This window comes from Pelecanus crispus, chromosome 1 (genome assembly GCF_030463565.1).
Source record: "Pelecanus crispus isolate bPelCri1 chromosome 1, bPelCri1.pri, whole genome shotgun sequence".
Lineage (NCBI taxonomy): Eukaryota > Metazoa > Chordata > Aves > Pelecaniformes > Pelecanidae > Pelecanus > Pelecanus crispus.
The window spans coordinates 46,250,512-46,276,222 of record NC_134643.1 but is presented as its reverse complement, the minus strand read 5'-3'; the positions used below and the strand labels follow the sequence as shown (position 1 = coordinate 46,276,222).

The 25,711-nt window shown below is 36.1% G+C and overlaps 1 protein-coding gene across 4 annotated transcripts in view; it reads left to right on the top strand.

Moving 5' to 3' along the window:
- PPFIA2 (PPFI scaffold protein A2) overlaps positions 1 to 25,711 on the top strand; it is a 345,661-nt gene that overhangs the window by 294,075 nt on the left and 25,875 nt on the right. For all 4 annotated transcript variants that reach the window (XM_075727716.1, XM_075727714.1, XM_075727718.1 and 1 more), the window contains 9 exons: positions 506 to 568; positions 2,862 to 2,953; positions 6,534 to 6,669; positions 7,181 to 7,401; positions 10,135 to 10,372; positions 13,082 to 13,111; positions 13,997 to 14,127; positions 14,395 to 14,549; positions 19,189 to 19,282. In XM_075727716.1, coding sequence (XP_075583831.1) covers positions 506 to 568; positions 2,862 to 2,953; positions 6,534 to 6,669; positions 7,181 to 7,401; positions 10,135 to 10,372; positions 13,082 to 13,111; positions 13,997 to 14,127; positions 14,395 to 14,549; positions 19,189 to 19,282 — 1,160 coding nt within the window. The remainder of the gene's footprint in view (positions 1 to 505; positions 569 to 2,861; positions 2,954 to 6,533; positions 6,670 to 7,180; positions 7,402 to 10,134; positions 10,373 to 13,081; positions 13,112 to 13,996; positions 14,128 to 14,394; positions 14,550 to 19,188; positions 19,283 to 25,711) is intronic.

Sequence of the window (25,711 nt, the reverse complement as noted above, 5' to 3'; positions counted from 1 at the left end):
CAATGGGCCTGCAAAGTTCAAATCCCATGACCTTTATATTCACCCTCCTTAATCCCTTCCTCTTCTACTTATTCACGTTCAGTTTGATCTGAGGGAAATCTTTCAGTGTCTTTCAGGATACTTCTGAACCTCTCAGAGGATGTACTTCTGGTTTATATCATTGAAACAAAATGTCATACAAAGCAAGAAATAGGCCTGCCAAAAGAAAAACATGGGAGAAATAGTTGTGTAAGAGTGTGACAGTTGCTCAGTTCAAGGAAAATGCAAAGTTTTTGCTGTTCCTGATAGAACATGGTCCTACATGTTTGGATTAGTTCCAGTGTTCTAAATTTAATGTATACTTAAACTGAAGCATTAAGGGATTTTAGTTTTAAAGTCCAATGAATATGAATTTTGGTAACTTGTACATGGAGGCTACATGTATATGGTGGTATCTGAATATTTAACATTTCCCTGATTTCTTTCTGGTTTTTTTTTTTTTTTTTTTTTTTCTTTTAATTCCTAGAATGTTTTGATTCAAGAATCTGAAAGTTTCAGGAAAAACCTGGAAGAGTCTTTACATGACAAGGTACTATAAAATACTACAATTTCATCTGTTTTTATCAAAAGTTATATATTTATTATTTGGAAATATGTGTATGGTATATTAATTATCCAACCTACATCTGAAATCTTCCTGGCATCAATGATAATTCCTTTAATCACCCAGATGTCTTAACTAGCCTTTGAGGGTCTGTAACAATTTTTCTGAGCTAAGTTTATGGTTGAGATCCTAGCCTCAGGAGCGCAATACTAAAATTCATACTGATTTCACTGGCTCTGGAATTTTTGTTCTATCAGATTTAATTCTGAGAAACTCTTGTTTAACAGAGATGTGTGCATAACTGGTTACACTTCCATGGTGAAGAATGTAATTGCTTGATTTGATGCAATTCTTCTTAACAGGTGCAGTGGCATTGTGCTAAATATAGCTGAAAGTGGCCTTTCTTAGTTCATTGCAAATTAACCCCTAATACTGCTTAGTGAATCAGTCAAATTAATGATAAATATTTATTTCAATCCCAAATGTTAGGATTTTGTTTTGAAGTTATGCTTGCCTTGCACACAGTAGGATACACAAATATATCTGCCTTCAGATTCACAGAAGTGTTTTTGTAAGGTATCAAATCAACTTAAAAGAGATTGTCTAGAATTTAAAAAACATAGCTCCATTCAATACTAATATAATTATATCATATGACATCCAAATTCAAGAACTTTGAGAAAAATAACAAAAGAAGTATCTGTTCAAATAAATTGTTATTTTCATCTACATTCAGATAACCTTGTAGAAAGGCAGAAAGATTAAAGTCCCAAAAAGGAGCTTGTAGTGCATTTGAAATAAATAAAATTTCCTTGTTGTACTAGCACAGTTATAAGGTGATTCAGCTGTCGCAAAATCAGGATCATACTTCACCATGAAGTTAGCAGACAAAAAGGACATTTCTAAAGCTGTGTCAATTGAAACAAAAGTTTCTATCATTTTGCCACCAGAGAATCTAAACCTGAATTATGGATGCCAATATTGTCTGTGTAAATAAGGTATTTCGCCAATGTTATCTCCAACATAACTTTATTGTTTTAATAGTGTTTGGGTGGAAGTGAACACTGACTAATTCTTTTGCAGTCTGTTTTCTGGCTTAAATGTTCATATCAATTCTTGGCAAAGGTGAAAAATCTGGTTAAAAGACCCTACATTGGTATTGAAAGTATTTTTGCAAAGATATTTTTTATTATATTTGTTGATCGTTGCTTAAGGATGGGAAGTTAAATAAATAGAAGCCCTCCACTACCACTTTGTGCAACTGATAGAGATGAGTCCTCTTTACACACAACCACATAGGTCTGACTTCGGAGCTTTTAAGTTCCCACTTTGAAGGGTTTATTTGTTTCACTTTGATGAAGCAACTGATGAAGGAATTTCAGATGCATGGACATAACACCAGATATTAATAATCTCTAAATAACTAGAAAATGATACAAGCGACGTAACCACCAAGTAATCTCCTCTATTCAACCAAGAAATAGTGTAAAAATACTGTAATAAGAATTACTGAATCTGATAGTAATTAAGTGCAGATCCCTTTCCTTCCTAGCATTTTGGAATCCTGAACATTTTAAACTCTAGGAACAGCAGCATTACTTCTTTATCCCATGTTCTCTCTTAATTTGTTTTAAAATTCTTTGATTTCTTTAATTTTATTGGTAAACTATTGTTATTTGTAGAATTTGGGAACAGCGCTTTTTTTCCTAGTGGTTGCTGTCAATAGTCTTTTTGTCAGTTCCAATAATCCAATTTTTGTAGCAGTCTGTCACTTTTCATCAGTAGCACCTCATACTGGAGTTCCATCAACTCCCAAGAGCAAGCTGTAAAGCTGCAGTTCAATAAAGCACCTAAAATGTGGTTATCTCTATGTCTCTATTTGTAAATAAAAAGGCCAGGATGCAATCTCTGTCTCTAAAGGGCAAATAGTTCACACGCTGGACTATGCCTGGCACAGAGAGTGCAGTTAGTTAAAAAATCAGTGGTGGTTCTTTTCCTGACCCTAGCTGTATGAGAAGAAAAAAAGTAAGTTTTGAGTACAACCCTGTCCTGCCATCTCTTCCAGCTAGTGGAAAAACACTACAGAGTGCAATACAACCTCCTCTTGATGCATGTCTTATTAGCAATAATGAGACTTGAATGAGTTCACTGCCTTTTCTTATTACAGTCAGTGTTATATTTGGTTTATCTTACTCATTTAGCCTTACAAGAGCGATATCTCATAAAGTAAATGTATTTTGTCTCACAAGTAAGTATATCTTACTATTCTCATTTCCAGGAAAGACTTGCCGAAGAAATTGAGAAACTGAGATCTGAACTGGATCAAATGAAATTGAGGGCTGGTTCTTTAATCGAACCCACATTGTCAAGGTAATATTTAATGACAAAAGTTTCCTTGCTTTGAGTTAAAATAGAACATAAATACAAGTGTCAAGCCTTTACAACAGGGATGTGTTCCAACCACGCATAAAAACAATGTATTTCTTTAAAAATGTCAAGTCTGTGCAATGACTATTACTGTTGCTTTTCACCTTTTTTCATAGGTAAACGGTGCCTTACAGCAGTACGTATACACTGAAATATTACTGAGATTAACGAAAGTCTTTTAAATTATGGAATGTTTTCAGAAGTATATCCAAGTACCCTTTTTTTTTCCCCCAGGAGAACTTAAAGTTGAAACCATCATCTTTAATGCTGAAACTAATCAGCATATTTATGATCATATTTATTTATTTATTATATCAAGTACATCTAGTAATTATTTTTTTATTAGAAAGAAATAACTCAGTTTTGTTTAGTGTGTAAGATAAGACCTCAGATCTTCAGCTAAAGATGAAGGCAGTATTCAGAGAGGTCTGAAAATATAACAGAACATTAAACATTATGCCTCTTTGTGGCAGAAAAGCAGTATGGGAACAAAAATGAGACAGCTATCATAGAAGTAGATACCAACAGCTGAAATGAATTTACAATTCCAGACAGACAGTCCTTCTTGCCTAAAGGTATCCCTCAAAATAAGATTGTTACTTTATTGATAATTGTGTGCCACGTCCTGTTTTCATAACAAGCAACATGTTAACTTTTAAAACCCACCAGCCAAAGCTCGTGGACCAAGACTAAACTCAAAGCACTGTAATCCTCCAAAGTTGTTATTCTTGAATATTTTTTTTTGCTTCCATCAGGTATTGTCTGCCCATTGTTTCCTCAGACGTCTTGCTCAGTATCTGGACATGGTTTCTCCCTCAACCTTTTATTATCTCTTGGAATAATATTTTTCTATACATGGAGAAGTGTAAATCACTGAAATTCAGAATGTAATGCTTGTAACTGTTTGGATTTTTGTTCCTTTGGGAGTGTAAGTGTGACTACAGGCACACACAACACTGTTTTTTAAGAGTGCTTGCAAGGACACAGACTATTGAACTGCTGCAACAGCCAGCAGAGATGTTTTTGGAGCAGCCATCCTTGGTGAAGAGCAGCCTTTCTTGCTGGGTACATGAGTATCATTACCTTGTGCTCTGCAAATAGGAGTCTGATTAGCCCTTGTCAAAGGGCTATTTGGACTTGAGAAGCTGTCTAAATGTCTTGGGAATTCAGCAGGTTCTCCCAAAACAGCACATTTCCCCTTTCATGACCTCACCTCGCAAAGCTACCAGCCCTCTAAGCAATAGGGAGGTACTAGCATTAAATATTTATTGTTCTAACCACATATTCAGTTCTGTATTTGCTGGAGTTTTTTTCTTTCAGCAGAAGAATAATGAAGCTGGTCAGCAGATAGGTATTTGCTGCCAGAGACTGGAACCTGGGCTGTTTCTATTTTCCTGCCAACTTGCTGCACAAGTACCAAGTATTATCAATTATCAGAGCAAAGTTCTATTACAGCAAATACGGTACAAACACAGAAAATAAAAAAGAGTCACTGCCCTAAATGGTTTACTATATAACAGATGAGAGACATACAGACAAATTAAATGTACAAAACCCCAAAATATTTTTGTCCGGTGCTGTAGATGGAGAGCTTAGGACATTTGTAGCCCAACTGTTGTCAAGTTTTCTTATTGGTATAATGAAAAAAGTGAGTTTTAGAGAATTTTTTTAGAAGGTAAAATCATAATTTTTCTAATATTATGGAAATTCGTACCAGGCGTGATGGGACACAGAAGATAAATTGATGGTTGTTTACAAAAGGATATTTATGACCACAGTATGAGCTCTAGAGTATGTGTGCTCTACCCAAAACCTAAATTCTAAAACATTATTCAGTATCTGTGACATTTTTATCTGATTTGATTACGATGGCACATACTCACGTTTCAGGAATTCTGGTACTTCTTTTTTTTTAATTTGTTTTCTTACAGTTTTTATTTTTTATAAAACACACTGTATTAGTGCTTGAAATCCTTCCATTATTATTTTAGATTTGTCACAGTACTTATAATACCAGACAGTAATTACGTTTCTTCATACCACTTGGTCAAAGTAGCTTGTAGCAGAGGCTTTCATATTTATCATGATGTTTTCGCATTTCCCATTTATCAATATACAGGCATCACAGTTATAATATTTTATCTTTCACTTGTACTGTATTAAAGAGATGTTTGAAATTTGAGACAAATGCTTCAGTCTTCCAAGTATGAGTACATCTTAATTCACATTAAGTTCTCAAGGCAAAGTGAGTCTCTGTTTAGAAAAAGACACAGAACTAAAGCTCAGGAAAACAGTCATGCATACAGCCTGCAGTTTTCAGCATAGATATACATGGTTTTCTGAATTATTTCCTTCTTTTTGGAAAGCAGACTTTCTCTTACTTAGCTGTTTCATGTCTAGGATTAAAGCCATCATTTTACTGAACAAAACTTATTCCTGTTCTGTTTCCCATAACTGTTTATTAACATTGCTGTGAACCCTGTAAGTTGTCTGTAGGTGACTATAAGCATTTTTCCCAAGTTTTTTTTAAAGAAAGAAAAAGTAAGTACAACACTAAACTCTCATTTTATGCTCTTATAGATAGTGAAATGTCAAACATTGAGTCGCTATAAACAAATACATATTTAGTTGTCTTATTAGTATAGTATTTGTTTAATTTTTCTACTGCAATCATGCTATTTGTAAGTTTTTACATGGAGATTGCTTATGTGTTAAAAAATAGACATTATTGAATAGAAATTCAGCCATAGCTGTGGCTGAATACTCAAATGGTGGGTGCATGGAACCTTTGCTCTTCTGATTCGGCTACACGGGCAAGATGCTTCTATTGCACCAAGCATGGTGCCTTTTACTGCTACTGTTTGACCAAGCATGGAAAGGGCAGGGACCATTCTATGCAACCAAGAAAAGATATGCTGAAGTCCTTCTGTATATGCCTCTCCACAATGTCCCAAGACTTACCAGGACTACAGGAAAAACTGGGGGCTAAAACTCTCAAAAGCATCATCAAATAAACATGAATCATTCATAACAAATGCTATATATTGCAAGGCAGTTCACTAATATTTTCATAATACGGAGCACAGACTTACAGTAGGAAAGTGTTATAACCTCATTCATGAACATGTTAACATGCTTACAGTAACCTCAGGCATATTTATTTAGGAAAGTAATGGAAGGAAAATATACAGGATAGTGCATTCAGCAGCCAGTTCTGTTAATTATCTTGTCCTAAAATCTGCTTGTTTTTTCATATTATAGTTTCAGACAATGAGTTTTACTGTGCAAGTCCTTCATTTTGAAAAATAGACGTCTGTGTTTATTTTCTTCCTTAATCTTCTCCTAATATGATTTCACGTTTTCACTTCTAAATTATATTTTGTGCCATGTTTTTGTCATTTATTCTGACACATAATAATTTGTTTAAAAAAATATATCTGTGTTTCTAGACTGAAGATCATTGGATTGTTGCTGTTATTATTACTATTACTGTCTTAATCTACTTCTGTGGCTCTTTTTATAGGCCTCACCTTGACACATCAGCAGAGCTGAGGTATTCTGTGGGCTCACTGGTTGATAGCCAGTCTGACTATAGGTCAACTAAAGTGATAAGGCGACCTAGAAGAGGCCGGATGGGTGTACGCAGAGATGAACCAAAGGTTAATCCCCAATTTCTTCTCATATTACCTGATAAGAAAATGTATTTCAGGTTCTTAAGCTTACAGTTTGTGTATTTCCAGGAAAAAAAACCAAACCAAACCAAAACAAAAACAACAAAACCCAACAACACACCAAAAAAAATCCCAAACAAAACCCCCCAAATAGCAGGGGGGGTGGGGTTCTATACATACTCAGACAAGAGTACCGTTGTACTAAAATGAAGGCAGAAAAGGTTGAAGTTCAGAGATCAAAGTTCAAGCATACTTGACTGTCTGTCTTTTCTGGGTATATTTTTGTGTAAATTTTCCTGATAGCTAATTTTATACAGCATTAAAAATTATGTGAAAATACTTTACATCATCTGTGGTAATATTGCAAATATTAATGGTGAATTAATTATTGAATAAGTATTCTTAAATGTTAGTTGCTTTGCTTTCCCATTTTATAGAAGTTCAACTTTGCAGTTGTTTTTCCATGGAATAAGCCATGTACATCCTAATTCCTGCTCAGGTAAAATCACTTGGAGATCACGAGTGGAATAGGACTCAGCAGATCGGCGTTTTGAGCAGCCATCCATTTGAAAGCGACACTGAAATGTCCGACATCGATGATGATGATAGAGAAACGCTTTTCAGCTCCATGGACCTCCTGTCACCAAGCGGCCATTCTGATGCCCAGACTCTGGCCATGATGCTTCAGGAGCAGCTAGATGCAATCAATAAAGAAATCAGGTATGTAGCCTGAACCAGCTGTGATGCACTTATGATTACAGCTTCAAGCTTCCTTTAGTGCATGAGTTCAGGTACTGTTCATAGCAATTAGGAAACCACTTGTACATTTAAAGGATTGATAATGTGTCTGCTTTTCACATGAGAGTATTGATTGTGTGAAGATAACAATGGCATCTTCATTTCCTAACCATAGAAATTTCTTTCAAAAAATGTTCCAAGAACTGCTGGCCAATTGAAGAGAAATACGTCAGAGAAGTCTAACACAGGGCAAATTTAACAGATTGCTATTCATAGGCCTCTTTTCAAGGTCTTTTTCACTGTTTTGTGTGACTCTTCTTATTCACTAATGACCTCCTATCAGAAATGTTTTCTTTCTGTGCTCTTCGTGCTTTCTTCTGATAATTATTCCTATGTTATATATCATATAAGCCACGTTTTCTAAGACATGGTTTTGGTTTTCTATGGAGGCACAGAATGTGATTTTTTGTGCTCCAAGTTGGGTTATAGTGGAAATAGGTGGTGAGTTGAATGTATCTTAATAATCTCTGTGCAAATTTAATGGAGTGATAGAGAATCCAATGATGTATTTTAATTAAGTGAGCTTTATAAATAGAACCATATTTTAAGCTTAAAGCATTCTTACATGTCTTTCAGGAAAGGTAACTTAAAAACTTGGTGTATGAAAAACATCCTCTCATTAGTGACTGTTTCTCTATAAGGAGATGAAGGAGATTACTAAATGTATTAGTGACTTTCTGGTAATACTATAGACAGAAAGACTGTGATTAGAAATATAATCAAAACCAGATTACCTTTTGCCACATCTCAGCTATTCTCTGAGCAAGGTAACTTCAAAGGAAGAACTCTGTTGGAATATATTGAATTTGAATAACTTTTCTGTTCATAGATCTGCAGCTTTGCATTTTCACTATTCCCAGAATTTCTTCATTCAGATAGGATTACTCTGCTATTTTCTAAAGTCTCTTATTACAGCTGTCAAGATAGACAGTCAAAGAGAAATGTTGTCGTTGGGAGGGTAAATCTCCTTAAAACAGTGTATGTAAAAGAGAGAACCTTATACCTATTTTCTGTTATTACAAAGAAGTCAGCACTGTGACCAATTCAGGAAGCTGTAGATGCAAGAAAGGTATTTGTTTTAAAAAATACTGGCATTTTGACTATTTAACAGGTAATTATGTAATACAGTAAAAGGCTGTCACAAGAAATTGTACCTGCAGGTGACATAGTGGGATATTATTTGAGCCATCCTGAATCAGATCACTGTTTTACTTAACACAGGATCTTGACTTAGATGCTAGGTACAGTTTTATCTCAAAAAGGAAGCAAAGGTGCACATTGTATGTAGCCATTTTTACTGGAGGTCCACTGAGAGTAGTTTATTTCCCCTACTGCTAAGCTTGTACTGAAGTATAGACTTTCATTACCATCACCATCATTATTAAAGAACCAGTTAACTAATTTTGTATTCTTTTTTTCATAAGTTTCAGGAAAAATGGTTCTACAACAATAGTCTTATAAACTGTACTGCATTTCACATTTTCTTGGTTTGTTTTTTTTTCTTTTTCTTGACAAACAGTATAAGGGTTTATCAAATGACTGGAGATATCAAAAGTGATTAAAAATGTATTTTGCCTTAGATCTGTTTTATTACACAAGATGATTCAAAATTTAGATTACTAAAATGGAAAAGATTGTTACAATTCCCTTTCAAAATATTATTTGCCTTTAATATCCTGCCATGCCTCATTTCAGAAAGAACTGTAGACATTTTATAGAAATTTTGAAATGGATGTTAGGGAAGAAGATTTATCACAGCACAGGAACTTGTAGGTTTCTATTTTCAATGTATTATGGTTTCATTTGCTGTACTTGCTTCATTTCACTCAGAAAAGTCTGGTTACCAGTTTCAGCTTCCCCAAACTTCATATTCTCTCATTTAACCTTGATCCTTCATACTTTTTCCTCCTCTTCACAAAAAAAGACTCCTTCTAACATGGGTTTATGGGCAAAGGACTTAGAAACAAATGTTTTATTTTAAACAGTTTTATCATTCTAGGTGCAATCACAATTAAAAACCAAAACAAAGAACCCAGTGGAAGCATGCTATTGAGGCTATACATGTTTAAGAAGCTTATATTTGTTGTTAACAAGAGAGCTATTTTAATGAAATACACTTAAAAACTCAATGCTTTAGAAACAACTGTCATTTTTTCATCAGTGTGTAGGGATGAAACAGACAAATTGCTTTGCGTGTTCTCTTGTTTTATTAATATGGATTGTCTTAGAAATTCCCTTCTTAAAGGTCCAATTTCATTTGACTTTAAATTTGTGTTCATGCTTTAGCAACAGAAAATCAGATGAAGCCGAATTAAGATTGGAATTAGTTTCTTATGGTAAATCAGATTTTTAACCCTGCCTCCCCTATACTGTCTCCTTTGCAAAGGAACCAGTCTTCCTGAAATGTCGTATGTCAAATCTTGTTGTTAGGCAGATTCTTCAAACAATTTTTGAGGATGGAGGAATTAAGAAGAATAATTTTATAATACTGGTGATTAAAAAGACATGTTTCAGTATTACTTTGGAGCTGACCTATGTTATTCATGTTTGCTTTCTTTTTCTTTTGAATCTCATTTGAAAGGAAACAATTTTTTTGGTTTTGCTTTTGGGGTATGCAGAGGCAAATACGACCACGTTCTTCTTTTATTTAATAAGGTTAATCCAAGAAGAGAAGGAGTCGACAGAACTGCGTGCCGAAGAGATAGAGAACAGAGTGGCCAGCGTGAGTCTGGAAGGCTTAAATCTGGCCAGAGTCCACCAAGGTACATCCATCACTGGCTCAGTGACCGCATCGTCACTTGCAAGCTCATCTCCTCCCAGCGGGCACTCAACTCCTAAACTCACCCCTCGCAGTCCAGCCAGGGAGATGGACAGAATGGGGGTTATGACACTGGTAAGAAACTTTGTGATGCCAATTTTAGGGGTGATATTTCTAGTATTAAATACTTCATCTTTTCACTGTATGAATGGCTTATGTCTCTAATTCTTTATTCACCTCTTCATCATATATACAGAGAGCAAATTCCCTAGAATTATGGATGTTTGGGTGGGTTTGAGTTTTGTTACTGTGTTTTTGAGCATTGCATGATTCACCGGGGGCATAATGACCTGAGGACCAAGGGCCTTCAGCACGCAGGCAATGGAATTAATAACAAACAGAACTGATCATTGGAATTAGTGTAATCAATTTATATGTTAAAACTGTTTACTAATTAAAAGCTCTTGCTACAGTTATTACACAGTTGTCTGTGGGACTGTTGCTGAGTTTAAACCTCCAAGAAATGTCGAGAAGACATTAAAACCTTCTACTACTTCATATATATGATCATTTAGATATACTTCTATATTTGGTACACTATACTTGCAGCATTTTGTACGTATTCTTCATGACAGTGTATCAAGAACTTGAAATAAGTGCTTTGTTTTCCAATAATTCATTTAACTGATAGATTTCAACATTGCAAGCAGCACACATAAATGGATACCAAGCCATCAAATTATCATGCAAAACATTTCTAACATTACTATACCTTTGAAGACATATTCTGAAATGTCTGGTTTGATTTGAAAAGGAATTTGCAAAAAATTTAATTTTGGTCCTAGACAAAGAGAAACAGTGCAACAGTCAAGTATGTGAAGGTAGTATGTGTCAACATCTTCAAGATGTACAACTGATATTGATAAGAGTGCAGACACAGGGTGCGGTGTTCAGTGTGGGCTAGAAACCAGTTTGGAGCCTGGGTGAGTTCATCCCTTTAAGCACTAGGAGAGAATCAAAGCAGCCCACTCTGCTGACATCTACATACAGAGAGGAGAACGGGGTATGTGTAACCCCATTTTTTATTTGCTTTTTCTCTGATAATCTGAATGTCATCACTGTCCCCTTGTGTCCCATTCCTAGGGAGCAGCAGCACTGATTTCCCGTGGAGCCTCTTAGCAGAGGGGAAATGAGCTTTGATCTCAATCAGACAGCAGAAATTAACTCTCCTAGCCAAGAAGGTTTCTAAGAACAGCTGGGAGTGGACCCTGGCTGTTCTTTCTGCTGAGCTGGGAGTAGGGACTTTTGTCTACCATCATCTAGCTGAGTACTCCTTTTTCTGGGAACTGACAACTACTTGTATCCACCTCTACCCCTTCCAGTTTAGGATGGTGTTTGCTGCCTTCTTGGGAACTAAAGACAGCAAAGAGGTCAAGGCTGGCATTTGTGGCAGACTGTGGGACTGATTCTTTGTTGCCCCCAGTTCCCACTGCTGAACAGCATAAATGAAAATGTTGGTGGCACAGACCGTTGTAGAGGAGGTGGTGTGCAGGCTGCCACAGTACACCCACTTCACCAAAGCAGCACCTTCCCAAATATGCAGTTTGGCGCCATTTAAACAAAGCAATCTGGCTACAGATAAATGGCAATGGTTAAACTGACCTTCCATCAGACACCTCACTGCCTGGTTGCCTTGATTTGGACACAGCAGCTTTGGGTCAATAGGTTCATCAGATTCAAATACAAAATGACAGCATAACCTCTGCACTTCAGGTTGCCATGGCCTCACCAGCACCCAGCTCTAGCTGTGCTAAAGCTCAGATGGATACGTCTGTATGAGTTGCCGTTGAACTCTTGACATATCATAAGCTGTAGAAGTAGCAACCCACTGCACGCTCGACAGCACAGCCCACAACTTTGCTCACTCTCATCAACCACTTCAGGACACTTCTGCCCTGCACTGTTTCAGCAGGAGTTCACTGTTGAATATCTCCTCCTTACTGGCTGGGGACAGACACAACAGGCTATCAGACATCTTCTAAGTGGAAACTTTGAGTTGGGAAGAGCTCTGTAGAGTCCTGGTCTCTAGAGACCAAATTGCCAAATAATCCTGTAGGAGTTGGTTGGAGGAGCAGTACTGCATGAGTTTCCATGGCCCAGGTCCATGCAGTAAATAAATTCTGCAGAGTATCTTCAGCTTTCCTTGAATGAATGAGACATCTACCAAAAATAAAAATGAAAAGGGGATGGAACAAGATGTGTTCTCACAGCCTTCCACTGCCAAATAATGCTGCAGTGCAGGAGATGGGTGAATTTGTATCCATTGACTGAAAATGCTAGTCACATTAATGAGGGATAACTGGAGAGAAAGACCCCTTTTTCAGACACAGTATTTGTTGACGGTATTTTGTGTTTATACTCGGTGAGACATCCATGCATTTGAAATATTAGCTAAAACTAAAAGAAAATAACACAAAAAAACAAACCTCCATGCTGGGGAGAGTGGAAGGATTTATATGAAAGCTCCAAAAATAAAACGTGCTACTATAAGCTTGCAATGTCTTATTCTTTCCTAAGTTTATGAAAACAAAGGAGATTGTAACTTTAGAAAAAATAGGTACTTTCCCAGAATGGCTTATTTGTCAGGAGTTATCTTACTTCATGACACCAAGTGTATAATTAGTATATAATATGGATAGTAGTAAATTAATAAAATCTCCCCTTCCCACTTCTGAATGTGAGAAGAACGAATGTGTGGCATTTTGTTATGCTCAGATAAGATTTATTAATTATATTTATTAATCATTTTGTTGTTGTTGTTGTTGCTTTTGTTACCAATCTAAGCCAAGCGACCTAAGGAAACATCGGAGAAAGGTATGATACTGGGGGTTTTTTTAAGTTTGGGAGAGCACATTTATCATATTCCTCTGCTATTTAGATAACTGGGTTCCTTGCCAGCCACTGCATCCTCTCCACTCCTTTTCGTTCAGTTCCTGAACATAATCATATCAATTCTACCTGGAAAGACTTGCAGGGGTCACAGCTAAGCCATAGAATCAAGGCCCACCAGTGATACCTTGGAGTAGTAGGCTCTACAGCACAAAATTAAAGGAACACAGTTAAAAACAAAGTGTCGACACAAAAGAATTACCTTCAAATGTATTTCGGCCATTCTTCTAGCTGGAGGAACCAGAGTCAGATTACTTAAAATCTTCTGAGCCATATAAAGTTGTTTACAGAATTGGCACTGAATCTTTACATGAGAGGAGACGGTATTTAAGATAGAGCATTATATGCAGTGATGAAACTCCTTTTTGTTCATGCTTATTTTCAAGCATTCTGACCATACTGTTAACAAGCTATGGAGAGAGTAGTCCTGTTTATGTCTGTATTTACCTTCTCCCTTACATCCCTGAGAAACTTTGTTTACTGGAATAATCCTGCTTAATGCAAGAGACCTGCTCATGTCAAAGGTTATTTTCATGTTTAGACCTTTACTAGATCAACCTGTTTGGCATAAAAGGAATTAATTTCTTCTTCACGTGTAGCCTCTTTTTTTTCAAATACATACTTTAAGCTGCCATATTTAGGCAATTGATCTTTCCCAGTAGTCTCCTTCAAAAATAAGAATCCTTACAATTTGCTCAAAAAATTGCACTTGACTCCATACATGCTTCAGTTCACTTGACAAATTCGTGCAGCATATGTTGAAACTTTCTTGAAAAGCTAATCTGCTCTCATGGAATCTCTCTCCCCCAGATTGCAGTAGTCGAAGAAGATGGGCGTGAAGATAAAGCCACAATCAAATGTGAAACTTCTCCTCCCCCAACACCCAGAGCTATCAGAATGACTCATACCCTTCCTTCATCATACCACAATGATGCCAGAAGGTAAGATATTTGTAACATGAATTGGTACTTCACTGTTTTACAGCATATTATTCTCTTCAAATCACGTTTTTGTTTTAAGTATTCCAAAATGACCCGATTTCTTCATGTTTCAAGTCATTTAGGGAAGATGTGATTGCTTCACTTGTGGGGAGATTACTACTGAAGTATAAGCAATTAATTTGTTTGCAGAGCTGCTCAGAAAAAATAAAAAATTACCTGCAAATTTTGACTTGTTATCTATTCAATTTCTTTGTTATCATTCTGTAGTAGTTTGCCTGCTTCACTGGAGCCAGAAAGCATTGGTCTTGGCAGTGTCAACAGCAGCCAGGACTCCCTGCACAAAGCTCCCAAGAAGAAAGGAATCAAGTCTTCAATAGGACGTTTGTTTGGTAAAAAAGAGAAGGCTCGACTTGGACAGCTCAGTAAGGAATTAGTGGTAACAAGCCAAGATCACCATTTCACAGTCATTTTTCCATTTTTAATTTTGCTTCTTTTCAGTTTTCCAATTTGCTTATTTTTCTCTTTAGTCTGGCACAACCTTCCCATTAAAATTCTTTGCTATCAGCAATTATATTTGTCAGGAGTTTGCTATGACTATAATGCAAATGAAAGGAGACTTCTGGCAAAAATTACTACAGTTGTCATCTTCACTGAACCTACTGCTTCAGTAGTCTCTTGAATTAGGGTAAAAGTGCTAACAGTATATTCTCAAGTAATAAAAATAAAGAGGAGGTGAGAAAGTACTAAGTAATAAACCACAAGGGGTGTAACTATGTGATATGGAAGGTCCTTGCAAGTAAATGTAGTTGCTTTTCAGACTTCATTGTGTCAACAGCTGTCTGCTAGTGCCTATCACTGAACGTCCTCACCATACTCTTTCAATGAGCTATGCTGCTCACAGAAATGCTTTTTTTTCTTCCTACTTCTTCTGCCCTTTTCCCTTGCCAAACCCTTAGTCTAATTCATTCCTTGTAAAAATTTTCCTCTGTGATATTCCATAGGATATGTGTATACCACATGCAAAAAAGATACCAGTCATAGCATGATTTTATTTAACTACCTTAGGTAGCATAAGCAACGGAAGGTGAAGTGGCAGTCTTCAGCAAAGGCTCAAAGTCTGCATGCCCAGATGGGAAAATACATCCTTAGTCTGTATTGCTAGGCTATCTGATTGAGCTAGATTAAGATTAGCATACATACACCTGCCAACACAGGCATCAAATTGGTGTAGATGTGTCAGTAAAATAGAAATACTATCTCTTTCCTAGTCAAGATGTCACAGAGTATGAATTTGTGAGGCACTAAATTTTTACTGCCATGGTGACCACATAACACATGTAAAAGAATTTTGAGAGTTTGCAGTAACTGTAAACGCTTAAGCAGTATGTAAACCTGAAATTAAAAAACTAAATTCATATTAAAACATGTCCTTATCACAACTAGCAAACCCAGCACTAAAATTGTACAGAATAAAATAAGGTAATATTACAGTCAAAATATCAGAGTAAAATCAAATAGCTGAGCATTCTCCATTTATACTCCAACCTTTCTCCTCTCTGCCTGTGAGAACCTTCTGTTCTTGAAAAAAAATAACTAATTTCTAATTGCATTTTAAATTCCCTTTTTTCTCACTGTGGGAAGAATAAAACTGATTTATTCAATCTTTTTCATAGTTTAATGTATTTCAGAATCTATTAAATGAGTCTCTCAAATACACTTGCATGTCACCATCTGCATTGATGGAGAATTTTATAACTTTAGACTACGTTATTAATTCACACTCACATTCTATAAAACCAATTTTATTGGTGCTGATGGATTATGTATAATAATCTATGATTTCACTGTAATTCAGGAACATAGAGGACAAAGATGTAATAAATGTGTTGGTCTTTCCTGCAGTTCCTTGCAAAGTGGAACAAAAATAAAATAACAACTTTAAAGATTGTCTCAGGAGCAATGTAATCTGGCAATAGATTAATTTCTTAATAATACCCAACATGATTAATAAGACATATGTATAATTGGATAAAGCCTATTTGTAATTCCCAACACTAGCTCATGAAATTGCAAAAAGATATTAGTGAAGATTTGCAATTAAATGCAATTTTTGTGGCTTCTGTCCTTTAGCTCAAAGGATTCAGTATAGCAAAGATTTCATTATAATGCACATTTTTAATTCAGTAAACCACGTTTACAAGCATGTATAAAATTAACAGTAAGAATGTTCACTGACCAAAAAGTATTTCAAAAATAGCAATCATGGTAGTACTTGAATCAATTCCATGACAGGTACAATATCTGTGCTGCTATATAATTAATAGTTCTAATTATACTAAGATACTATATCACAGAAATCTAGATAGTAGTCCTATCATTGCACTGCAGTATGTTTGTATGGTTTTCATAACCTAAATTTATAATGCAAAATCAATAAAAGAATCTCATTTGATACCTTGCTTAAAGTAAATATTCTAATTTGATATAGATACATCTTATATTTTTGAATAGAGAAAATACCTTTTCTTCAATAGCACATCAAATACTGAAGAGGTAATAAACATAATTTTGAGCCTCAGAAAAATTAATTTGTTTTCTTACATGCATATTTGCACATGCACACAATTATGTTTAAAGGAGCACTTTAAAAGTTCATGTCAATGTGGAGGATATTAGGGATCCCAGTGATATTATACATTGTAAGTACACATAATAATTCTTTAACTAATTCTATAATATCTCTAAAATCACATGTAATATATACTCATATTTTAAGAAGCAATATTAGAACATCCAAAGTTTTATCACCAACTTCAACACAGCCAGGCTATCACCCAAAAGATTTCCTTACTCTGCATTCCCTGCAAAACTCTGAAATTATTAGTTTTCAACTGCTAAACTTGCCAGAGTTTCATTATTTTGTAATTTTCTACTTTTGCCATCGCTGCTAAACCATTTACATTATTGTTCAAAGGTAAATTCGTGCCTTAGGAGATCTTTCTTAGAATCAAGGTTCAAGGTTTCTAGATTCTTCAAGATTTATTTTAATTATTGGAGAAGGGAAAAGAAATGTTCCAGGGAGCACAAGTGCCTTTTATTTCTTTTTTTATTTATTTGGTTGGTTGGGTTTTTTTGATTTTAAACTTACCCAGTCTTCTCTCACTTGGGGAATACCACACTAGACACTTAAATATTTTTCCCATGTTACTTTTTAAATATTCTAGTCCTTAAAACAAACAATATGTTACAGGGATTTTTAGCCCTGCCCAGGCAAGCTGATCTGTATGGTGTACGCAAAGGTCAGCTTGTTAGGAAACATTTATCATGGCCATCTGCATGCCTAAGATGCAGACAGGCACAATCACTACATCCAATACAATGTACCCTGCGTTATTCAAAGGGCAAGATGTGTTTGTCTCGTGGCGAAGTCCATTATGCCACAAATACTTTCCAATCTGTGATAAATCCTCATTGCACTGCAGTCGTATCATCTCTAAGATGCTGCCAGCTGCTCTCTTGGAAAGGTGTGATATATTGATACAGCAGTTTGCTAAATTAAAAAATTACTCCAGAGTCAGCAAGAAACATTTCATGAGATATTCTGTAAAACTTTGAAAGGCAGATGAAGTAAAGCAAAGTGTATGTTCATGTTTTCTGCATTTGTGATTGGAGGCATCCTTTGCATCATGAGACCTGCAAAAGTAATGTCCTCTTTAATAAAGAAAAACTCGGTCTAGACAAGCAGGAGTGTTAAAACTATACCTGCTTTGAAAGGACAGCTTAAAACCAGGCTTTTCTAAGTTAACATCATAAACATGATACAGCAGTAGTTTTTGTTCTCACTTGATTGAGGTGCACGTAAATGTGACTTGTAAAAGGCCATGATGCTTTTTCACTCTATAACATTTATGCATTATTTTTTGGTTAAAATCAATGAATCAGAATAGAAATCTTTTAATTTATACTGTGCTTTCTTAATGATGCCAGTGTCCATTCTACAATTGTTCACTATCCAGTAGCTGAGAAATAAGAAGTTGCCCTTGCCAAATGGAGTCAAGCACCAACATTTACCATACTGTTGTCTTCCTTCTTGTGCCAGTTACACACCTTCTGAATAGCAGCAGAGGGGGAAAGCAGCCTTCAAAGAAGTGCTGCAGCCTTTCTGTGTGCCCACATACACGTGCAAATGAGAGGACAGCGTGGAGCCAGAGCCAGGAGATGGTACTGACTGCTCCATGAGCAGGTCTCTTCTTCCTTGAATCCAGGCAGTGATAAAAAAGTCAGAGCATCTTTCTACTTCTGCACCAGGAAAGTCACGTTAGCAGATATATTGTATGATCAGCATGGATCATACAATACCAGTCATGTCCTTAGTTTATAATGCAATTTTATTTTGGACCAGGTGTCCTGCTTACTGCAAGCTTCCCTTGTCACTCTATGCAAGCTATTCAAATTCCTGTGACTTTGACAGGAATTAGGTGCCTACGAGGCACCTCCAGGGAGACCTAGGAGGCTTTTTACTTCTCTGACAGATTCTTTATGTCAGCTCTGGCTTGGGAGTTTGCAGGGATAAAGACATCAAAGACTCTAAGGCTATGAGAGAAAAATGAAGGCTTTAGTACTACAGCATTGAGTGATGCTGTATTATGTCAATAATAATGAGACAGTTCTTGAGATGGCACTTTCATTTGCACATTTCCCAACTAAGATTAAAAAATAGTGAGGGCATTTCTTACTTAGGACCATGAGACCCTTAGGAGGCAAAGAAAAACAAGCAAAGGAGATCAGGGTGCCCTCGTCATAGATTTCTGCTAAACACAAGGAGGAGGAACCAATTTTTTCCTCTACTTCTACTCTTTTCCATGTAGTTAAACGCTTGCCAGAATTTACTTCTGTAGGTGATAGATGTTCTCGACAAACACCAGATGGCATGGCTTAAGGAAACAAACATAGATGATGGTGGTGGGTGGGAGGGGGCTTGAAGGGTTGAGAAGGGGAACAACTGGGTGAGAGCTATGGGAAAATATGGTGGGGTTTGGTTTGTTCCATTTTGTTTTCCAGGAGGTTACATGGAAACAGAGGCAGCAGCTCAGGAATCTCTGGGATTAGGCAAACTTGGAACCCAAGCAGAAAAGGACCGAAGACTAAAGAAAAAGTGAGTACCTTTTTCATGTGACTTTCATTGGCTCAAAATTGATTCAAATATCAGGTTTTGTGTTGGTTTTACACAGACATGTAATGAGAAGCAAGACCATCTACTATGAGAGTTTACCACTTAGTGTGGTTTTTTTCCAGTGTAGAAGTTTTTAAAGCTGTATATAAAATATAGGGGGAAATATTTAGAGTCTGACACTTGTACAATAGTGTTTCATTTGTGAAAGAATATAGGTTTATGAGAAAGAGACATTTTCTACTTCACATTGTCATTAACTGTGCCATTTGCCTTCCATGCAATTCTTAAAAATAGGCAGGAACTTAATGACTCACTACATAGATTTTTCAGAAGGGAAAAAACGATTTTTTTGCATTATCTATTGAACACGTGATTATTTCTGTATATAGAAGTCAAAGGCTCCCCATAAACCATCAGCAAATGGCAACCTAGGTTTTTGTTTGCATAAATTATATAATAATTTAATGCTGTCTTTGGTGCACCTCCTTGTAAAACCAGTACACTGATTCATAGCAGCTGCCAGGAGCGAAGGAGAACTATTAAAATAAAGCTACAAACACAGAAGAAACCTCTTGGCAGCATCACAGTTCCAGCATAATTAGAGGGTGTCAGAGAAAAAAGATAATACTTAAAAATTACTTTGCAAATTCATTCTGTAAACAAACAGGTTTATTTTTTATCCATAGTCATTAACTTTAGTGCTATTATTTGGATTCTGAAAGTCTAATTTTTAATATTTGTAGGTATTTCAGGTTTCTTTCAGTCTTCTAATGTTCCTTTGCAAAGTTTCAAGAGAATTTACAATTCTAATCCAAAGTATCTAGGGATAATGCTTCAGCTTCTCTTTAAATTTATATGTAGAATATTTTTAATTGCTACTTTCATATCAAGCTCCTGATGAAACATAACTTTAAATGTACACATCCATGTAATGTACAGATGTAAGTGTTCCATTTAAATCAGCCTCAATTTAGCAATTGGAGAAGTAGTCATTGTGCTAGCTGAGAGAGAAGAAATGTTTTACATTCAATTAAGAAACTCACAATAACATTCATAGGGATATTGCACTTGATGAGTCTTGTCCATGTATTTCTTATCTATACGTTTCTATCACCCATGAGTGTATTACTATGCTTTTTTACTAAATCTAGAAAGCATCTTTGAGACCATCATTACCATTTGTAAAGACTATAATTGAATTTTCAGCAGCCTATTTTTTGCAGTCCCTATTTATCTTCCAGCTCTGAGGACTGAAGGTACCACAGTATTGAAATCACTTTGAAGGGATGAATGTGTTCACTTTATTCACTTTCTCATATGTTAGTTCCTTAAACTGGATAAAATAAAGTAAGACTTGGTACATGACGTGACTACTTCATGTAAGAGAGTGCCTACCAAGTTTTGGGTCTGAAAATAGTAGGTGTACAGGTAATCTGTTATTAGACTTCTGTCTACTCTCACACAGACTTTTCCATGCTTTCTGCTTTTCAAGTCTTTCCTTTTTTTCTCCTGTGTGTGTCTGTCCTTGGTTCTTTATAGATTAGATAGAATCAAAATGTTCTCTGCTGAAAGGAAAGGAATCTTTCCTTTGTGACTATGACTATTCATCTAGTCTGAACTGTATACTATTTATCCTAAGTATATGTTATATACCTGTGTCATGAAGATTTTTAATTTTTTCCCTGTTCCTTTAGATTTGTCTGTCTTCATAGTTTCTCACTTTGGAACCCTTACAACTGCTTTTAAGATTCCTCTTAATTTACTGTTAGAGAAAGGTTAATATACATTGCTAGTTTATATATATGTTATATAGTTGTAGAGGAACTTTAATATGGGAAAAATGTGGCATTTTGCATTAAAGACAATTCAGTAGAATCTTATGTATATGATAGTCATTAGGGTGCCAAGCTATCAATAGTGTGTAACGGAATTAACATTTCATTGTAAAATATGCAGGCAGGTATTGTACGTCTTACCTTGGAAAGTATTATGTTGAAACAGTCCATAAAGTCATTTAAATGAAAAGTTTGTCTCAGTAGGTCTGATTCCTTTTTGCCAACACTTAACAATGCGTAACTCCCTCTGGAAGCAGAGCCTTCACATACATACAGTAGCTGCAAGATTAGTGATCTGGGTAGTGCAAATGAGAATACTATGCTGTGTTACATTAAGGATGATAGTAATGTGTATGAGGTCTTTATAAGAGGTATTAAGAGAAGTCTGAGAATCATTTGCTATCTCATGATGTGGCAGTAAGATTTAAGCCCAAGTGTTTGATTCCTTTTTGCTGCTAAGCGGGCCCTACAAACCCTGCAGAAACAACGAGCCCAGTCTCTGGAACAAAGAGAGCAGAGCACTTCACCTTCTAAGGATTTCTATGGCTATTTAGATTAGGACATAAAACCCCAAGGGAACCAGGCCCACCAGAAGGATAGTTAGAGGACAGGCTAAAGCAGGGAAGCACTCTTTTGTATTACATTTCAGGTCTGGGAGAGCTTTCTTTATGCTGGCTTTGTCACTTCCTTAGGGCAAAAAGAGAGAAAAAACAAAACAAAACAACTAAAACAGTGATCCCAGAGCCAATTCCCTTTTCTGTAAAGCAGGAATAATACCACATACTGAACTTGTGTTTCTCTCTTACACACGTAAGTCAAGTGAAATGGCTTTCAGCTCTTTCAACTTCTCAGCGAACTTCTCCTTCAGTTCAATGGTAGTTTTGGTGCGGGAAAGCAAGGATTCTCCCCTTGACATGAAACCAGAGCTCCAGTTCATCACTGTGATCAACACATTCTCACAGTACTCATTAACCTCACCAGAGTTTGCAATTAGCTTTGAGATAGTAAATGAAAATTGGACAGAAGTTATTATAAAAGGATGAATTCCTGTTAAAATATTATCCGTGGTATTTCTTTCAGTTGAATTAATCTCTGAAGTGAAAAATACCTTAAAATGCTAAAATTCTAATTTCACATATTTTTAATGTATTCAACTTCATCAGTGATTCAGCAAGGATGCCCCTACCCCAGGGATGAAGAAGCAGGGTGTTTCAAATTGTCAGCTGCTGCAGCCAGGAGGTTCTAATGGCCCACCAGGTGTCCTGGCCATCTGCTCCCTGAGTAGCAAGCACGTGCGTTGACCCTGCTCTGGCCTCGTGGAGTTACAAACACACTGCGGCGTGTTATACTACTTTAGCGCGATTTACATGCATAGAACAGACTACTGAATAATACATCTTACTCTGAAAAGTTTCATGAGAGAATATGATAATTCTGGAGGCCAGTTCTCCCTCTGGTGATTATAGTGTCATTAACCTAAATTTCAAAGTTTTCCTGCTTCTTGCTTGCAGGATGCTATTTAGATGTAAAATTTCTTTCAGTTTCAATTGACTACTTAGGCATCATTAAAATGTAATTAAACGTTTGTCTCGATGATATGCCAGACATTCATAAACCTCAAACAGGAATCTCTATTCATCCAACATTTGGTTATTACAGTAGATTTATTAGGAACAAGTCTTTCTCCTAAGGCATCAAAGAGAAATTAAGGAAGCTGTGTAGAATTTTTTAATTAGACCCAACATGTTCCTAAAATCATCTGAAAAGATGAACTTAAGTTGCCTGGAACATCCATAGGTATTAGCTCTCAGACATTAAATATTTGACAGCTCTAGTTAATATTAAAACTTTTTAAGTCTTACTATTTCTAAATTGAGCATGCAGTCCTAGAAAACAAAAAATTAATGTCAGGGGTATTTAGAACATTTAGAGTGTTACTCCATTATTTGGTGAAAATAAGTGGTGTTGGGGTGTGACAGAGAGTAATGCACTGCGTTTTATTACTTTAACTAACTTTTATATTCCACTCCACTTGTTCTATACAAAAGCTGTTAATATTTTTTATATAATGTCTTCTGCCTTTTGTCTGACTCTCAGAGCCTGTTTGCCTAATGAGTAACTTCAAGAAAACTCAGGAATTAGGGCTAATAGCATTAATGGCACTGATACCCCCTATGCTGCCTTTACATTCAAGTCCCCTAATGATTCAAATGATTTGCACTCATCTAAATTATAAATTTTATTTGGTTAATATGTACTTTCCAAAGGCACCCATCACTGAGATGAGGAATGGAGCTTTTCTCTTAGTTCTTTTTTTCTAGTGAGTAATCAGTCTCCCTGTGAAAAATGGTTATCTAATTTCCAATTATGAATTTTGTAGGTCCATTTTCTCTGCGACTGTGTATACACTATCCCAGCTGTTCATAAGATCATCCTTTGTGGGTGTTCTTGCACCAAATAATATGATGGTGCACAATAACTTGGCCTTGGTATTCACTCAGGGTTGTCATGATAGCCCAAGCTGGGACCCAGTATAGGAAATTTCAGGTCAGTCCAGTTTCTGTCGCAACTCATAAAGGTTTGCCGAGGGTTTGGATACAGGCATAGTGCCCTCTGGGACAGCAGGAGTTGGTCAGTGTGTGTCCCACAAGACAATTCATACCTCAGAAAAACAGTAGATAATGCTGTGCGTAAAATCAAATAATCTGTAACCCCTTAAAAACAGATATCCCCACTGACCTCATCTCAGGTAGCAAATTAAGGCACTTAACAGAAGCTTCATAAATGTTTTACTGCCCTTTTCACTAAAATACCATATGATGAACCCTTTATAAAAATCTTCTTTAACAATGAACTCAGCCAAACTTGAAATATTGGCAACAAATAAAGCCATGTTTGGTTCCCTTTTTGCTATAACTGTGTTAGTGAACATTGATTGCATTCTCCTTGTCCACAGTTTTGCTCAGGAGTGATGTCAAATCGTCCTGGTGGCAAATACAGCTCTAAAGAGTCTTGCTTTGTCTTTCAAAGTGCAGTATAGCTGAGTGCCAGTAATATATATCTTTTTCAAACATAATATTTGATCTGCAACAATATGCAATGTTGCAGCAAGTAAGTATCTGCCTGAAGAAGGAAGCATGCTGAAGACAGAACAAGACATATATGTCTTCTACATTGCATAAAAGTATGTAATGGTTGGTCATAATCACTATTATTTCACAGGATGTGTTGATTTCATCCTGTGCAAGGCACCAGCATAAGGCAAGGTTTGAGAGACATTTAAGTGTCGTGTAGTCCTAGATTGCCACACGGAGGTGGATTTGACCTTGTGCATGCTACTAGTACAGTTTGAGATTGGCCTATGCCATCGCTTCCTCAGCAATCCCAAATACAAATTGTCTCCATGAAAAACAATTTACATGCAAGTCAGCTGGCCTAGCTCATCCTGACAGGATTCCAGCCCAAAAGCTGATAAATTCTCCAGTTTATTAATATGAGCATTCAAATAACAATCATTTACCTCATAGCCAATGAAATAACTACACTGTGTCATAATGCTATCACTCCCAGTCATCTGGCAGTGTTAGGATGAGTCAAGAGCAGAGCTTTATCTTCACTTTTTTCTTCAATTTTGTTTGATTTGATTCTGGACAAGAATCTATTAATTCCACATTTCCAAAACACGCTTAAGATGTGAGGTTTATATTTTCCAAGGAAAATCAAAATAAACCATTCTTTCCTATGAACCTGTTTTGGGGAGATTTACTCCACAGGTACAGGTTTTTGTTTGCCAGATGCAGCCTCTTGCCTTCAAGTGGATTGCAGAAAAGCCTTGATATGCCAGGGCAAGTACATGTGCTTACATACATGAATAAAGACTTGTAAAATCAAGACCTAAGTAATTCTCATATGTAAAATTATGGTGTAAAAAGAAATTCTTAGTATTCATAGCCTTATAATTAACCTTGCAGAGAGAATTGCAATGTTGTTAAGTCTCAGTTGACTACACCGATGTACATATCAAACAGCAGTAACTTCCATACGAACAGAAGAGCATGTTGTATTAATTGACTCTTCTTCCTTTCTACCTAGACAAAAAGAATGATAAAAGTTGTTAAGTCCCTTTGATAAATTTTACAAATTCCTACAAATACTTCAGTCCTTTTCTTTTGTTGGTTTTCATTTGTATATATCCTTCAAAAATTAGGAGGTGATAGAAGTCAAAAAAAATAGGCCTCACATTGTGGTAATCCACATTTAAATAAAATCAGTAAAAGAAAGCAGAACACTGGGACTTCCATTTTTTAAGGGCAAATCTAAGTTTTAGATCCCTGTCAACAGGCTACTTAAAAAAATGTCTAGGTAGACCTTTTTGTTAAATAAGAGTTTGAAACACTGTAGTTATCATTTAGTTGCTTTTGAATCCACACAATGCCCCTTTAATTAGGTTTTATGTGTGCAACTGCAATTAGAATTTGACACAGTGTATTTGTGACTACAGATAATCTCTGTCCTCTGCAGTATACAAATAGCTGTTTCTAATGATTTTCTTAATTGCGCACATTTTGAAAAAATG